Source organism: Porites lutea, chromosome 4 (genome assembly GCF_958299795.1).
Source record: "Porites lutea chromosome 4, jaPorLute2.1, whole genome shotgun sequence".
Classification (NCBI taxonomy): Eukaryota; Metazoa; Cnidaria; class Anthozoa; order Scleractinia; family Poritidae; genus Porites; species Porites lutea.
The window spans coordinates 6,765,550-6,784,061 of record NC_133204.1 but is presented as its reverse complement, the minus strand read 5'-3'; the positions used below and the strand labels follow the sequence as shown (position 1 = coordinate 6,784,061).

Below are 18,512 nucleotides of genomic sequence, written 5' to 3'. Positions count from 1 at the left end.
GAATCGCAACCTTCTGATGCAGAAGGACAAAAGCATTGAACGATAAGATAGAAGCAAATAATAATCTCTCGTGAAGATTCCGAAGGTGCTAAAACTTCTGTAAGGACTTTATTTCCAATTAAATAGAGATTTAGGAAACCAAGAAAATGTTTCCTATTAAACAAGGGACATTAGGAAGATAGTATGAATTGGCGTCCAACGATCGATTAAAAAATTTACAAAGAGCGAAGAGAACGAGGCGAGGGAATAGCGTGCGTGGGAAGAGAATTCAAGGCGTTCAAAAGAGGCCTTCCTCTCCCCGAGTGCCTTAGATTCTTAACTGACCGTCAAAACCGTCTTCCCTCGTCTCGTCGGCACCCCGCTTTAAATCACTCCATGAATCTTTACAGAAAGCGAGGACTTAAAGCTATAGTACTGCCTACTCAAACTCTAAGGATTATCTCTCTTAGTTTAGCGTTGCCTAGCCAACGAACTCCCGGCGCTAGCGACTCATATTTTATTTCCGTGCTAGAGCCGCGCTTTTTCACCTCCTTAAATTCAACTTTGACTCCTTTTACCTCCGCTTTGGAAAATAATTGTTGACTATACTAAGGAGAGGGGACTTCAAATCAGTTTCCGGAATAAATTTTTTTATTTTGTTCGGCTGATTCGTGTGTAAATTTTGCTCAAACATCGGAGGCACTTGTTTACCTGAGTAAGACATTCATCTGTCTTAGGAGTCAGTAAGGACGCAAACTGATCAAAATTTATCTTTACAAAACGCGCTTTAACGCTGTTAGAATCAGAATGAAATTCAACATTAATTTTTTCAGCTGTAGTGAATATAATGCCTGTTTCAACAATTCACATGCCTTCCAGACGGAAAAGTTTTTCCGTATAGCAAACAGAAGGAGCTGTACGATTCATTCATTTTTTTTTAAATCGGCGATATTACGGCAGGCGTTACTCTTTTTCAAGATAACAAACGTCTTCCTGGTAATTAAAAGGTGTCCATTCGATTTCATCATTACTGGCGAAACTGGTCTGTTTTTAAGTTCGAAGGTTAGTTTCTTTAAAACAACGGTCTCTGCAATTTGTCCATTGGCCACTTGCTCTTTAAATGATCTCCACCGTAAGTTTGGAAAAAATAAGCAATATTACTTAGTAATATTGAAAGGGGAGAGCTCAGAATCGATGGGAGATAATTAGGATAAATGAAATTCGTTTCATGGCAAGAATATCGCTCAGCGATAGCTGTAATTTAATTGGAAAGGATTTTTTTTCTTGCGTTAAAGAAAGATGAAAATAAATGAATTTAAAACTTGCTAAGATTTCGTTTAACCGCCATGATTTCGCAAAGGTGGAAACGAATTAAATCGTTTTCTGTGTCTACTACGAAAGGTCTCGTAGTTACGAACCCTTCATTTAAACAATGTTTTTTGTCTAGCTAATCTATCAAAAGAGCAATTGCTAAATAATTAATATTTACAGACTTGTAGGACCAATCAAAAGCGTTTCTTTCCACAGGCGAGTTTCAAGGCATACCAGCTAGTTCAAGAAATCACCTGTGAGACGTTAATTATGCGAGATTAATTATGATAATAAAATTTTGGGTTTCCAAATATGGGTTTCATTGTGTCAACAGCCCGACTATGATTGGTTGAAAAGACTAATTATTTCTGGTTAGGAGGTATGTCTTTCGACGGCGAACAAAGACGGTCACAAAAATTCTATGACCTCGTCGGGGCTTTAGTCCGTCAATTTATTTCTTCCCCTCTCATTTTCTCCCGGGACATGGAGCATTCCTCTTTAGATTTAAGTATAGTTAAGAAGGAGCCGGGATTTGGCGAGCCATTTTCCCCAGAATCTGGCTTGTTCGACAACATGATGTCTGAAGACTTTCACGATACAACCTTTCATTCTATGGTTAGTAAAGTTTCATTCATTGCATAGCGTAGTAAAACTCTTTCACGTTACAACTCTTGCCATGCCGTGGATGATATTTCTGTTCACTAGCTGAGGATTTGTCTGCTCTTTAACGTAGCACCAAGCCAATGAAGACGTTCCTGTTGACTGGCTCTCAGGTTTTTTCGACGAAGTTCCTACCTGTGCTGAAACCTTGAGCTACAACAGTTTGCCGGAGTACACTTCAAGTAGTTTACCGTACACATCACTGGGGAAATCACACTATCTGAGTCTGAATGGCCTTAGTATGGACACAATGCCAAGTTTTCCTGAGGAATGCTCCAATGAGTCTCTGTATTGCTCAACGCCATCTGACTCTACACCAGATTACAAACCCCTTTCTCCAGAGTCCACACATTCATTAGAAGCCGACGTAAAGCCAAATTTATTTAGCAAAGACGTTCTACTTGAACCTCACGAAAGTTTTTCTCCGTCGATGAACCATCGACTAGAACCGCCTGATTTACAGCTGTTTGAGCAGACCGATGGACCCAAAAGTTCGCCGGAATCACCACATTCCGAGAACGGCTCCGACCGACTCGACAGCGAATCCGGTAGGTCACGACATTGTTTTCCTCTCTTCTGAGGTTTCAGAGTTTCATTTATTTCTCTTTTCCGTCTAAGCAGCTTATGATCACCATATAAACAACAAGACATGAGGAAGGCATTAAATTTTTATCCGGTGTTGGTAAATACACATCTCTTTGTTTCACATGGCCAGAACTACCATTGTTTGTGTGACTTTCTACGACAGTCGATTGAATGGGTATCGTTTCCGGAAATCGAACGAAATGTACCAACGAAATAACAAGAAAGCAAACCTTTGTCGATTTCCTGCTATATGCAAGCTTACCGAAACGGATAAACATCCCTGGGAATAAATTTCTGAGACATGAGTGATTCAACAGGTAAAGTTTCATCAAAGCTTCTTCTTCTTACTCTTAGAGAATTGATCTTTGTACCGTGCACTCCTGGCAGGAAAAGAAAGTATCAATTTTCCGTATTAAGAATTCCGCTATCTAGAGCATCCTGTTTTTATACACGAAAACAAGTTGTCTTTGTTGGGATTATATTTTTTGGTGGCTACGCCATTAAAAGCTAGTCACAATTTCTTTAATCCAGGTTGTTTGCGAGGAATTTTTGACGGTTGACTAAAATTCCATGGGAACAATTTCGCCGCCGACCGAAAGAGTTGCGAAACTTAAAAATGAAGGAGTATTCACTCTAACATGATGATTTTAGCGTAACAGTGCTGAAAACTTTGAGTTATTTTAATTGTGATGCCTTGACCGGTTTTCTTTTCTATACAATGAGAAGACAGTTGTTGAAATGTTTCGGGAAAAGTGTGTTTAAATCTAGACAATTCTATATATTTTTCGTTTCCAAGGTTTTGCTTTCTTCTTGTTCGTTTCTCCTTGAAATTTATGCAAGATCGAATAGTTTGAACATCATGTGTCCTTTTTGAATGTTGAGCTGAATTCTTAATATTGAATCAGCTGTGTATACTTCGCTGTTTGACAAAAATGTGAGAAACTTTATGTTTATATATAAACTATAATTTTTGAATCATTTTAAATAATGTTTTCTTCTTCTGAATTTTGTCGGAGAATTTTGTCCTGGATAATTTGTACATGTATTTGTAAACTTTTTAAATAGTTAAGTTTTCTTGTAAGTTGTACTACAGGCCGTGGACGTGTTTATAAGAACTATTAATTTTTATAATTGTTAACAGTGTACACACAACACACAAGTTGGTCACTGATGTTTTTAGCACATTTTTCATGTTCAAATGGTAACTCTAAAAACCAATGAAATGCTTGGAAATGTGTATTTTAAGGGTGCCTATGGGGTTACTGCTGTAAATTCTTAACATCGCTGTCTTGCTAAAGCAAATCAGAGCAGTAGTACGGTTAGGCTGGATTTGTAAAAAAAAAATACATGTATAGTTTTGATTGGGTGAAGCGTTCATCAGTTGTAGTATTAGTAGTAAACTTTATTTCAACTCGGATTGAAAGAGAGTGAAAGAAAGTGAATGCTGAAAGAGAGCTCTTGGAGTCTTAATAGGGTAAGAAATTCATAAATACTTATGAAAATTTTGTGTGGAAAATCACCAGCCCTTAGCCCTTGGTGACAACATTAGTGAAGCTTAATTCACTAAGTAGCCCTTGATGAATTTATAACATTGACCACCTCATGATCAGTTATTTTTGGAAAGACTTTGTCCTCATCTGGGTCATAACCATCTGACTGGTCATCCCTGTTGTGAAATGTGAATAAGATTTTAAAAGATGTCTTGATAAATGGTTGTCATTAGATTTAAATATTATTATTGTCAGTTATTTACTTAACTTAAATAGAACCTGGTCAATTTGCATGCAACAGTATGTGTTCATCTGATTGCATTTACCTAAAGACAGCCTAAATGTTTATACTTTTTATTGTCTTTTGTGGGTTCCTAACTATGGTAGTATAAGAGAGAGCTTTAGATTCAAGGACGAGGAAGCTTCACCCTGAAGCTTCATTGTACTTCGCTTCACAGCAAAAGTTGGTACACTTTTTTCGATTTAAGGACGTTAAGCCCTCTCCGGATAGCTAAATGATAAAATTTTCACCATTTTGATAACTTGTTATTGCCACTACAACATTCCCTGTGGTAGAATGATAATGGCTATTAGATTTTCTTGCCTAAATGACGCTGGCTCACACGCGAGCACTACTTAGCATTGAGGAAATCCCGTTCTTGTATTTGTCATCATCTAAGAATCTAATGGTCTCCAATGGCATTATTAGTGCAAGTTTTTAGTATTTCCAACATGAATGTTCCATGCAAAGACACTCCATCATGCAATGTTGCATTGTTATAAAGGCTTAACCCTGTTGTGCAAATTGTCCACTTATGACTTTTTCCCCCTCCTTTTCTTTATTCAGCTTCTGGTGATGGGTATTTTTATCCCACGCTGCCTATCCAATCAGAATACGCTACAATCAGAGCATGTAGAACTTACAGTAAGCATTCTTAAAAGCTAAACCTTAAAACATAACTCCATAAAGAGGCTAGGTCACACAATTTGACACAATTTTTACACTTACCAACAGCAAGTGTAAATTGTAAAATTGGCTGAACTTTAAAAGAACTTTGGAAAGAAGTACAACCAAAAGAGTGAAAAGTGATAGACAAAACAGACTATAGGTTGTATCTCCTTTGCTCAGTTTGCACAAATAAAAATTGTGTGATTTCCAGTGTACACCTGTATGGCAGCTACTGCTGTATCTTTGGTTGTGACTGTGGATTTGTTATTAACAGAATTTTGTTTTGGTGGATAGCAGAAAATAGACTAAATCAACTGTGACGTAGCCTCTTGCTGTGTAGTGCTTATAACTTTTTCTGTTAATTTTTATAAAAATAAATGTCATTATCTTGTAACTTACCATGTAATTTACTATGTGACTAGATAAACCTAAACCTTTTTTTGGCTGTTGTTAATGAATTTGTTTGAATTCTCTACTAAGACCTTATGATCAACCCTTTTTCCTAGAGCTTACAGAGTGAGATGCATAAAAATGTTGTAGTTAATTTTTTATGTCAGGTCAATTTTTCTTTTTCTTTTTTTTTAAAACTATTTAAATCCTAAATATTCTATGAACTATCAGGTTTTCTTCACTTTACTAAACCTGAAACCACTTCCTGTTTCTTTAATGTGTTAAAATACTCAGGTTTATGAAATAATGAAAAAGTACTTGTTAATGTGCCGCTTCCTTGTAATAAACACCCACTTGCAATGAAGACACATGGTTCTTCCCATGAGATTTTTATGTAGGCAAATATTAAATAGTAGTTTCTTGTTACATCACTGCAAAACAAGGATTTAATCACATCATTTTGAATCTTTTACATGTAAGCCATGAAATAATAAGCTCCGGTAAAACTTGTGTTTATATTTTTGGGACACATTCATTTTCTTCTTTGTTCTCTGAACAGTTTGATGTCCTTGTTTTGAAGGACGAGACGTCAGCTGTCTTATTCCTCTGTGCTTTACATTTCACAATGTAGCACTTTTAGGGATTTATTCAAATACAGTGTGCAGTCCTGGATCGATAGTGATATCCACCAGATAGATGGCTATCCAGTAGATAACTATAAATGAAACCATTGTTGTGCTATCCACTGGATAATGATTTATCTGGTTGATAGCGCTATCCAGCTTGTGAACAACTGAGCCCTGATGTTGAGATGAATTATTATTTACATATATCGAATCATTGAATAAAACTTAATCACATGGTTTACAGGATAAAAGTACTACAATGGTGGTCATGATAGATTTTGCATTTTCCTCCTTTCTTTTCAGTGCTTTTCTTTTCGGACAAATAAGATGTTGGCTATAGGAGTACATTCTTTTTAGTGAATTGACCCTGAATTTCAGATTGATTTTTTTTCCTTTACTCACTCTAGCATGAGATTGGTGTTGGCCTGTTGCATTGTGAAAAAGATGGAAAATATACATGTACCTGTAGTAATAATGAAAAAAAAAAAATGAAAAAGTGTTGGTTATTATTACACTATAATTTATTATTTATCTTCTCTTCCAGGTTATGACTCTGCTTCCCATTCCCCTCCATCCTCATCTAACACACCACCACACATTTTAGAAGACAATGATATGTCCGTATCAAGTGTGAGAGAAACAACTCCACCTGTAATACAGGTAAAAGCAATAGAACCTCAGTCAAGTGAACTCCCCAAAGGAATAGTTACTTGGTAGAAAGTGTCCTGTTTACATTGTATGAGAGATGCAACCCTCTGCAAATCTCAGATCATTAATTTTATCGTTTGTACTTTTTTTCTTTAATCATCACTTCCCTTGATTAGTATGGAATATATAACTGCCCCCATTAAAGCCTTTGCAGGTAATAAACAAGTTATCTTCACTGATGCATACCTTATCCTTCTTTTGTGTGGTCTTGATTAATTTTGTCAGAATCTGTCCCAGAGTAAGATTGATAAATATATAACATTTTACTCTTGTCATTTATTTTGCTTGCAAGTACTACCTGCTTCACCTAAATGGTTGCTGGCTAACTGCATACAGAGAAATTTTAATTAAGTAAAATCAAGGCAATAAATGATTTGTTGTTGTTGGTGATGCTTTTTAGTAATTCATTACTTTTTTTTTTCACCTACAGCATCACCAAGAAAAACAGCCATTTTATTTAACTGAAGAAGAAAGAAGAACTCTTATAGCAGAAGGTTTACCTGTACCAACTGGTTTGCCTTTAACTAAGGTATGCACACTTAAGATGTAAGTCTTTTGGTAAAATAATTGTATCCTTTATTGAGTCTCTTTTTTCTATCTTAATTGTATGAAATTACTAAATAGTGGCTGGTTGTTGAACTGGGTCACAATGACAAAAAAGGAAAGAAAAAATCATAAAGTGTTGATCATGGAATCCATCTGTGTATGAAGGTCTTTATGAGGTCCTTTATTAAGCAAAAAGTACATGATAAAAACTAAGAATACTTACATTTTGCAAAAGTCAAAAGCAATTAAAAAGCTTAAAGAGTAGAAAAGAGTATATAAGTTATAATATTCTAGCATGCAGTGATTTTGTTATCACTGCGTCCCTGACACATAAAATTCCTCAAAGTTGCAAAAGTTTTATGGCATTGTGTTGAATCAGAATCATGCAAAGATTGATTAAGGGAACTGAAGACGTTCTTAAAAAGATCATCTCATGACATGAAATCTGTATTCAAACATACCTTAAGTCAAAGGAGCAATACTATAACAGTCATAGGTCTAGAAGTTAGAATTTCTGGACTAATAAACTAAAGCTTTTCCTTGCAATTAAACAATCTAATTAAATCAATGGTTTTTAGATTGGAACTCACTGATTCTGGACTGGTACTTATTATTATATATGATGAGAGTCCTTGGACTTCTGACTTCAAATTGTATCATTTTCAGTGGACATAAAAAATACTCTTGGTGTATTTGGTTTGGCAAGTAAATGGTATTTATTTCTTTTTGATGAGAGTTTTGTTTTATGGTAGGTTGAAGAAAGAGCCCTGAAAAAAGTTAGACGAAAGATAAAGAACAAGGTATGATGTTAAAGCTCTATAGTCACTGTATAAATCTTTGGTAGATAGTGAAACAGACTATTTTATCCATTACATTATTGGCAGTTCCCTGAAGGCACGCATGAGGATTCTCTCTGTCAAGTGACGTTTTGTTGTCTACGAAGGCCACAGATTTTGTACCGTGATGGGTAATTTGCCATTACTCTTTTAGATCCAATAATAATATTGTTGTTAAGTCTAACTCCCTGTAAGCCAAAACCCTTGGGTGTTGCTTATAGGATTTGTCCTTTTATGAGAGCTTGGGTTAACTTACTACATTACAAGAAGCTAGAAATACAAGTTTGATTTACATTTATATTCATCATTGACATCTATAATGAGAAATCTGAAGACCTGTCCACCATTCTCTTGTCACAAATTTTTATTTTGTCCACATGCTATTATTCCACCCTGCAGCTATATTTGTCAAATATACCAGCCAAAAAAAAGAGAGAGAGAGAGACAAAAAAAGGAAAATTATTGTCTTCTGCTTGTTTCCTTTGTACGATGTGAAATCAAGGTATTGGTGACACAGTCCTGCACATGTTGTTTTTTTTGTGGTAGTGTTGTCTTTGTCGTCTACTGTCTGCCGCTTAAAGAAGGTCACAATTAAGTTTTAGCATCTAAGAACCCTGATATTCTGCATCTATTTTTTTAAAATAATGTAACTTGAATTCTCTACTCTACTCAGATTTCTGCTCAAGAAAGTAGACGTAAAAAGAAAGAATACATGGAAACACTGGAAAAGAGGTAAACTTGAAATAGTCATTCTTGTTATTTTGATTTTGTACATGTACACTTAATTTGCATCCACGGTTGTGTCAGGTATACAGCATGTCTTTTTTCAGTTTTAACATGAAAATTATGTTTTTTCTTTATCTTTCAGAGTAGAAAATTGTGCAAGTGAAAATTTAGATCTTCGCAAAAAGGTGGATACTTTGGAAACTACAAATCGGTAGGTTCTGGGGCTGAAGCTTATACTCAGTTCTCTATCAATTTTTATTATTGTATCATGATTTTTCCTTTGTAAGAAATGGTGTGAGATACTTGAATGTTGATATCCTTGAAATGATTATATTATTTGGTGCTGGAATTTACTGTCAGACATTGGACAAAATTTTGTAAATGTCCGACTAATATTGCAATTTGTTCAGACATATATTCTAGCACTTAACATCCCTGAGTTGATTTCAAAAACATTATGAGTTAAAAACATTAACAGATAAACTTTGCATTGGAGTGAAAGACTCTCTATTTTGATGAATCTCAAAAACGTCCATGTATTCGTCTTTCTATCCGGCGAAATGAAGTAGCCCTCTTTGTTACGGAATTACTGGGCTCTAGTTTCCATCTACTGAAATCTAATTTATGCATGTGAAAACACATGCTTTGAAAACCAAATGGCTGCCTGTTTCAATGATGTGAAAGATGAAGAAAGCTTTGTAAGATGAACAAGAAAACTTTCCATGCAATTTTTTCAATTTGAACAACAACGTGAAGGAAAGGCAGTGTTTGAAAGTAAATTTAGTCATGAATTGGGAGAGATTAAAGAAAAATCTGAAAGCATGACCATATTTACTCGCATTAGCTGCACCCACAAAAAAAGTACAAAGACAAAAAAGTAACAAAGTGCCATGGCCCTGTTATAATCAAAATCAAAATGTTAATTCTGCTAGTTTAATATGGAAAGTAACAATAAATTATTGTAGTTAAACAATAATTCTATAATATTATTCTTTGTCACATCCTTAAATAAGTGCATGTATTTGAGACATGAAAATTTGAGTAACACGTTATGCTAATTTTTGACCTAATTAATTTTGTTTCAAAATAAAGATCTGAAAGGTGACATGTTTTAAGTGAGCAAAATTATTAGACTACGAGTAGTCCCCCATTTTTCCTCAAGGATAGTAGAGCGGGCGAAACGCGAGCGTGCGTGAAAATCACCCCACGCGAGAAAAGGCGACACGCGGCGGGGAGAGAGAAAAATGAGGGACTACAGACAAAGCCCAAGCTTTTGAACTAATGCGTTGCTCTCACAACGCAAAACTCTGATTGGCCCTTCCATGGAAATCTGTCAGCATCTGTCAAAAATGCGCCAGCCGCTATCAACACTCGACATAATTACAATTTACAGAACAAATAACTAGAGTTGCTCTTGTTGAAGAAACTAAGCAGAAAGCTAACCCGGCAACTGATGAGGTTCGCGTGGAGAACCAAAACCATGGTCTTGCGTGATCTCAAATTGGGAATAATAGAACAGTCGTAAGGCTGTTAAGCTAATTCAAAAGTTATCACCAAGGGAGGAACTACGTGCTCCAGTCCAAAGACTCACATTTTCTCCAGAAAAACAAGCGGCAGTTAAAATTCCTGAGGAGTCATGACTGAGTCACATCGCAATTCTCCATAGTTAATGTAGTTTTAGTTTAAGCTGCAATCCGTTCTTCGAGATTTGGATATCACTATCCGTCCTTCTAAAAACGCTAACGAGCTCGGCCCAGCGTGAAAAAACATTGCAGGAAACCGTCACATTCACGGCCAAAAAGAAAATCGTTTAAAATTATTCAGATCCAGGAGGCAATCGCTGGAGAAATTAAACAACCCAAAACCCTTATTTAGCCGCATTGAAGAGCTTTACTTTTCAAAAGAGGTAAAAAAAAAAAAGCTCTTGCATCAGAGGGCAAATCATGCCGACCATAGACAATAACCGCAGAAAATTAATATGCGTGTCACGACCTCTCAGTATGAAATAAGCGGCAAAAATCACATTTGCTCAGTCAAAACGTTTTCCTCCAGAGCATAATCTACCCGTCAGAGAAAAAAAATTCATTGGAATAAGCAGCATTTTGGCATGAGTAAAAGTCGTGTGTTGCCTACACTATCACGTTCTTCACGTGAAAGAGCTGTGAAGAAAATCAGTATCTGGGTTTTCTTTTGCTTGCAATAAACATCCCTCGCAGTTTACCGATGACAAGAGCAATGACAGCTCAATAAGGGAAGGGATCCCATTGGATGCACTTAATTGATTTGGAAAGGGATACGAACTTCACACTCCAAAATCAGTCGGCCGTGAAGGGTCAAAAGCTTGGGCTTTGTCTGTAGTCCCTCATTTTTCTCTCTCCCCGCTGCGTGTCGCCTTTTCTCGCGTGGGGTGATTTTCACGCACGCTCGCGTTTCGCTCGCTCTACTATCCTTGAGGAAAAATGGGGGACTACTCGTAGTCTACAAAATTATTGTCAGCACTGTTATTTCTTTTTCTCTCTTTTATGTTCCTTTAGTTCCCTTATAAGTCAACTTCAAAAACTTCAATCACTTATAGCAGCCAAAGTTCCTCGTGCAGTTACAGCAAGATCAACACAAACAAGCACCTGCTTAATGGTGAGAAATATCATCTTCAATTACATTCAATAACCTTTATAGTCAAAACATACTCAAGCATCTTTTCTGCTGACTCTGCTCTAAAGTTTCCTTTTTTTCACTTATCGTAAGGTATATACTACTTATTAACTGAGAGTGAGGTCATTACATTCTTATTGACCATAACATGGCTGTCTATACGGATATCCACTATCAAAGTAGTCAAAACATACTCAAGCATCTTTTCTGCTGACTCTGCTCTAAAGTTTCCTTTTTTGCACTTATCGTAAGGTATATACTACTTATTAACTGAGAGTGAGGTCATTACATTCTTATTGACCATAACATGGCTGTCTATACGGATATCCACTATCAAGTGAAACACAGATTGTATAGCCTTGGACACCTACATGTAGCTAGTAATGCTAGGTCATTCAAGAAAATAATGCCCAATCGTTACAAGACAACAGCCAATCAGAGCACGCATACTGTTGTAGCCATATAATAATACTGTTAATACACACTTTACTCTCTTGGTTGAATATTATAAAAAAACCACTGTCTGTTTTTAGGCCAGTACAGTAGACCAGTTTTTGTACATGTATATTAAATAAAATTAATACTTGAACTTGAGTCTAGGGAGAGTAAAGGAAAAAAAAATCTCTCGAGGTGAGGGGATGAATGGTTTATTTTTTTATTCTATTCCTTAAAGCCTCAGAGCCAAGTTTGAATTTTTATTTTGAATTTCAGGGCTCAAAATAATTTTCGGACGGTAGCCAGACATGATGACCGGCCAAATAAATTTTTGCTCGGTCAAGTCTTGTTTCTGACCAGTCAAAATATTTGGAAAAAAGTCAACTTATCCTTTTGTGATTTTGTATTTGTGGAGGTAATTGTATTGTACAAAGTTGGCTGTTTGTTCCTCTGTGTGACCTGTCAACATGACCGACGAGGGAAATTTTTGGACAGTAAAATCGCCACTCGTGCCATACATTGTCCGTTAACTGGCCATTATTATTTTTGAGCACTGAACTTGGATCTGTTTTACTAGGAAATTCAACAAGCATGTGTTTACTTGTTGTACCGGTATAGCTACATTTAAAAGATCTAATTGATATTATTCCTGCTGTTAATGGTACGTTTTTGTGGTACAGGTTGTGGTGCTTTGCTTTGCTGTGTTCCTGGGCAGTTGGAGCCCTCTTTCAAGTACAGGCATTAATCTTCCATCGTTAAGTGCCTCATCAAGTAAAGGCGCAGTTGATTACAGCACACCCTCAGGTAAGAAAAATCCCTTCATTATTAGAACGAAATGTAAACACTATAATGCAGCAGCAATTGATCATAAGGCAGTGCAAACTCATTCACTTAGTGAGAAATGAATTATCAAAGAGGTTCTTATTGTTAGAAAATTCATAGGTGACTTCTGAGAATGGCAGATTGTTCTTCCAAGTTTTCTTGAACAAATTGAGAAAGGATTTGAAATTAGGTCGAGTTACTTGGGGCCTGTTTTCTATGCACCCTTTCGACAATAATCATGTAACTGGAACCATAAAATTTCAAACTTTGAAGTTGACGTACTTACTTCTTATAAACTTCCTGTCAACACTTATAAGATGACGGGATGAAAACTGACCCCATAAGTCTTGATCACTCATAAAACTTTCTAGGTCTCTAATATTTTCCAGACCAGTATCCCTCAGCAGTTTGTTAACCCTTTAAATCCCTATGGTGACCAACATCAATTTTCTCCTAACGATATCCATACACTGTCAAGTTATATGGTTATAAGAATTGATAAAATGATCACCAAAGTGAGAATGCATTGATCTTTTATAAAATTCTCTCCACTCATTCTTTAAAGAAATGTATGGAGGTCAGTTTGGAGTATTTGTATGTGGATATTGGGGCTTAAAGGGTTAATGTATGTAGTTGTTGGGCTTCCTCATTTGCCCTCCTTGCCATGTGTAGGAGGGGGGTGAACAGGTGAATGGATCAGCGGAAAATTTTGAAAATATTTTTGCCCGGATTTTGGATTCAAAGTGAGATTTTAATGGATTTCTGGATCCTGGATCGGATTCAAGATTCATCTACTTTTTGGGCCTGGATTTTGGACTTCAGGTGTAATTAAAATTTTTTTGCCCGGATTTTGGATTCAGGGCGAAAATGGAAGGGCGGATTTGGTTAATAAATCATAATGGATTGGCAGATTTCCATTACCCTATTCACCCCCCTCGTGTAGGCACACATATTATCAGCTGTTATGCTGGAGACTGAAGATAGCATTACATGCACCAATGTTTGTTATTATTTTCCCAAGTGCACTCAATATCTTGTATCCAGTTAAAACCAGGGTTATTGAAAGTCGAGTTACAATATTATTGACCTATCTAAGTTTCTAGAGTGTTATTTTTTACTTTGGTTAACTATTTTTCATGTATCTGGTTTCAGTTCGCTCCAGAGTTTTGTTGTCAGTTGTGGATGACCTGGATTCTGACGAGTTCATTGAGCCCTTTCCAGCCAATAACATGTTTGATCCAGTTGATCAGTTGATGCCATCCATGCCAACCAAGAACATGGCCGCAGAAAATCAAACCAAGAATATCATCTCCATGGAGACAGTTGCCATGGAACACAGAACAAATGAGAGCCAGTTGGTTGCATCTGCAGCTTGAAAGACTTTCGCAGTGTTTCTAATACCACACTCTAGTTAGTAGTAAAAATGTATTAGTATTGTAATGTGCATTCAGTATTTTTAATTTGCTGAGGTATTTGTTATCTATCAGCTCTGATAGTGAGTAGACAAAAAACTTGGGTACTACACCCTCAAATTTGCATTAGAATATTAGTACAATTTTATTACCATAACTAGAAGGGTCAAACTCGATTTATGTCGACTTTGAAAGATGACTCAGGGCTTTAGCTATTATAAATCATCTGCCAGTAGAATTCTCTAGTTCCTCTTGAAATTATTACCAATATTAATTACAATAGAATTATGACAAAGGGTATTTTAGTAGGGATAATAATTATTTGTAGTTAAAAAATATTTTGTATTTTATAAACGAGTTGTGTCAGGTTATGAGAAAATGAAGGACCCAAAGACTTAACACGAAGTTCAAGAATATGTATAAAATTCGCCGCCACAAATCATATCCTGTCTCCTTGTATTTTCTCTTAACATGTACAAATTTCCTTCAAACCCCGTCATACATTTTGTAACGTATTTACCGCAATAATAATAATATATCAGACTTGGTTTTCTTAATAGATAAGGTGGCTGACAACAGAGTACGGCCTTGGAGCTCTGTCGTACTCACAAGGGCTCAATTTTCAATATCGAATGCTTAAATTATAATACATGTATTTATACGTATAAGTTAAGAAAAATTATAGATTCTAATTGAGTTCGAATTGTTGCATTGATAGCCAAAAGGAGTATCGCTCCAAGGTGGCCTAAACCTATCAGATTTCTCGCCGAGAACAGGGTCTTTAAACAGGTTCTTCAGAGAGTTCACAGTATATTTTTCAAGTGCGGTGTATTTCTAGCTAATAAATGGTACCTTTTGTTTAGAAACGTGTTTAGGATTAGTAGTAGTACATTAGGAAGTTACAGTTTCGTTACTTGAAGGCGACATCAAGTAATAGGAAAAATCATGTAAATAGACTGTACAAACGCGCTAGGGATGGCGTTGAACCAAAGCAGAGTTACCCAACTATTTTAAAACGGTCCTTTTTACAAGTGTAGTACAGGTTGTGTCACTAATTTTAATGGGTTTTGTATATTAATCGCTTAATAACATTTGAATTCGGTCCATGAAGCTATTTGAAAAATTAAAGTAGCTTTCTAGGTGACAAAATTGTTCTGACAGGGACATAGGCGCCCCAAGCTTGGTGCGTAAATTACCGCGAGTTTCGATACTGTTTTGCATATTACAAACGATTTAAAGACTTTGTATAAGAAATTCAATACAGTTGTTAGAGTTACAGTTGTCGGTAATTTATGCACCGAGCTTGGGCTGCCTGTGACAGGACAACATCAATGTGAGTTTAGTAACTAAAATATTTTTGACGGGCCAAATGGCTTGTTGTTTACGGATGCAAAAAGTCTCTGGAATATTACTCCTGAGCAGTGTATCGTAGAGGGAGAAGAGAACAAGTATTAAAAATGTATTTACAAACAGTGTCATCGTAAAATTTTATGAGGTCAGTGGGCATTCGCAATTTTAAGAAACCGAGAAGGAACCTGAATTAAGTTGACGTTCTGGGGCTGCACGTTTCGGCAGCTGTTCCTTTCTCGATTCTGACATTGACAAGGCTTGCGTGCAAGCCGCGTTGTGTGTGTGTTTTAACCAGCTTTTGCTTTTCCGTTTTGTTGTTTCGTTCTGGAGGTACTGAATCTGTTCCCCTTGACGTAGCTTGCAGGAACCTACAGATCAGCTTGGTGAGCTTTCGGCAAAGGGAACTTGGGAGTGGCCGAATACGTTTCCACAAGGTAGTCAAAATGTACCAAACACTGAAGATCACGACAAAAACGTGCAACTCGTTTTGCAACAGTGCTGCAAAAGTTGCACGTTTTACCACTTAGAAAGAATCAAACCTGTATTGCAACATATCAGATTGCTGCAGGTGGAGAAAAGTTGTTGCAGAAAGTAGAGCCGGATTTAGACTGCAAAACAGTCGTTTGTTTTTCTCAAAATCAGTAAAGAAATCGGTAAAGAGTGGCGAATGAGTCTTTTAGACGTCTCTCCCCAGTCTCGCTCTCTGTTTTCAGCCTCTGACCTTTTGTTTGACTGCTAGCGCGTAGTTGAATTCGCAAAAATACGGACTGTTTTGCAGTCTAAGCCGGATTAGTTGGCTGCAACAGCCTGGCTGAGGAACAATAGGGAAAAAATATCAGCAGTGTTCTTTTATCATATTATTGGCTTAGTGCTACCTATTTCTCGTATATGGTTTCTAGGTTGAACGCCGTCAAACGAGAGAAATTTGCAGAGGCTAAGCAAAGTATACTTCAGAGCCAAGGTTTTCATTTTAAAAACTCTTAAAATGTTCACCAATACGCTGTTGATTTACTTAGCCTTTTGAAAATTGTAGAAAACAGTTGCCAAACATAGGCGTCTAGAGCTTTCAACGAAAAGAGGCTACGGAACGAAAAGAGATAGCTCACATTTTATGAAATCCCAAGGAATTTTAATGAAAACCGTCTCTGAGGTTTGACCGCGGTGGGGGCTGGGAGAGCTTGAGAACTTGCATTTACATGGGACAACCGGAAATTCCGGTTGGAAAATCAAATGGTTCGCGCCATTTCCGGTTTTCCAATTGGAAAGCTTCAGAAAATATGGGCTGTGATTGGAGGCGATGCAATTTGTTTCTTATTTTTTAGCCTATTCAGCTGATTTTATACTTTGCAGTAGGGCGTCCTCCCATACGAATAGTCTCCATTTTTCCTCAGGGATAGTAGAGCGAGCGAAACGCAAGCGCGCGTGAAAATCACCCCACGCGAGAAAGGCGAGAGGCGGTGGAGAGAGAGGCTTTCTCGCGTGAGGTGATTTTCACGCGCGCTCGCGTTTCGCTCGTTCTACTGTTCCTGAGGAAAAATGGGGACTACTCGTAGTCAAAGTTTCATGTTTATGCACGAGATTTCCACCCGGGTGGTTTGTGCTGATAAGCACCCCTTGAGTTTCATGAAATGACATAAGAAGAGAGAAACCTGGGAGCGATGTTTTTTAAGTGTGAAAAACACCTGTCACACTATGATTATTTAATTCTCGAGTATCATTGCATTGTTACTCGCACTGGAAATCCTAATTTGTTAACCATAATTAACAGCGGAAATTCAACTGTCAGATTTTGAAACTAAAATGTTTCAAAACCAACTATATAGAGGCTTTGCGAGGTAATTCTTTTTTTCTAATAGCACCATTACGAAAGAGGTTACGAATCTTTTTTGGAACGTTTCCTCGAGGATTTGAACTACATTTTTCGTAACCTGGATAACTTAACTGTGAAAGAAATTCAAGCCAAATATTGGATTGCTATAAGTATCCTTACTATAATTTTTTGTTGAGATTTTCGGGGGAAGGAGGCTCAAAAAAGTTATTTTGTAATACAAAACAAAACACCAGGACTGTAGAGCTAACAGAAGAAACAATTCACTGCAGGATGTCTGGAAGATTTGTTGCTAGCAACATTGTCAGTGGTTTCCAAGGGTATTGCTTTACTAACGAGGTTGGTGTGTTTTTAAGTAGCAAGCAAATGTCTCTGAAATGGGAAAACCAAACTATAAATGATACCCAATCATGTGTTTCCACCTGCCTGTTAGTCAAAGGCGTACAGACCAAAGAAATGCCCACGCTGAAAAGAAAAGGACGCAAAACTGTTTCTTCGACGATGTGGACGCCAACGAAAAGCGTTGTTGTCAAGCCACCAGACTTTGAAGTCAAGGGTACATGCTTCGAGCTGGAAAAAGACCCAGGCGCAGAAATCGATGGTTCAATTTTACAGTCGGAATTGAAGGTTCAAGAGGAAAAGAAAAACGGTTCTACAAGGACAGAAAAATGTAGTGAGCAAGACATTTGTCCACAGGAGAGAAATGGCCGGGAAGAAGGCAACGAGGGAAAAATACTGTTAGCCCTTCTGGAATCATCGCTAAACCAAAAGCTAAATCCCGAATATATAGAGATTATACCAAGCCGCTTGAACCGACAAACTGAAATAAAATCACACAAGTTGGGCCCTTTATCTCCACGGCCAATAATCAAGGACGAAATATTACCAAAGGAATTGAAATTTGGAATTCGAAATCCCAAAAAGTTGATATCGGCCTCAGCATTCAAACGCCTGGAAGAAAATCGGCCAAAAACAGCGTTTAGTTTCCACAAAGGAAGGCTTGAACCGCTGCTTCCTCGAGAAAAACCAGCAGTAAATTTACACAAGGAGCTCGAGTTAGAGGAGGCTAGGGCGAGGAGAGAAACACGCTGTAATTGACACCTGTCCATGACCTGTTTTACTGAAACGGCTCTTTTTTGTAGCGTTCTTCAAATCGTAATCACTGAATAGGTATCTTGCTTAAAAACGGCTGGTTTACCTAAAAAAA

The 18,512-nt window shown here is 37.0% G+C and overlaps 1 protein-coding gene across 4 annotated transcripts; it reads left to right on the top strand.

The window, feature by feature from the left end:
• Positions 1-1,689: 1,689 nt before the first annotated feature.
• Positions 1,690-15,599, top strand: LOC140935504 (uncharacterized). Of its 4 annotated transcripts, XM_073385056.1 has the most exons (11): positions 1,690-1,905; positions 2,024-2,498; positions 4,873-4,950; positions 6,535-6,650; positions 7,129-7,227; positions 7,997-8,044; positions 8,754-8,812; positions 8,949-9,017; positions 11,341-11,440; positions 12,574-12,697; positions 13,868-15,599. In XM_073385056.1, exons 1-11 carry the CDS (start codon positions 1,774-1,776, stop codon positions 14,089-14,091), a joined length of 1,524 nt encoding a protein of 507 aa, XP_073241157.1. In that variant the 5' UTR covers positions 1,690-1,773; the 3' UTR covers positions 14,092-15,599. The 4 variants fall into 4 exon arrangements, with proteins under 4 accessions (XP_073241157.1, XP_073241158.1, XP_073241159.1 ...); XM_073385057.1 differs by lacking the exon at positions 4,873-4,950; XM_073385058.1 differs by lacking the exon at positions 7,129-7,227.
• Positions 15,600-18,512: the final 2,913 nt, after the last annotated feature.

Coding starts and splice junctions, on each gene's coding strand:
- LOC140935504 (XM_073385056.1), top strand. CDS start 1,774: ATGGAGCATTCCTCTTTAGATTTAAGTATAGTTAAGAAGGAGCCGGGA. Junction 8,813..8,948: donor ATGGAAACACTGGAAAAGAG/GTAAACTTGAAA, acceptor TTTATCTTTCAG/AGTAGAAAATTGTGCAAGTG. Junction 9,018..11,340: donor ACTTTGGAAACTACAAATCG/GTAGGTTCTGGG, acceptor ATGTTCCTTTAG/TTCCCTTATAAGTCAACTTC.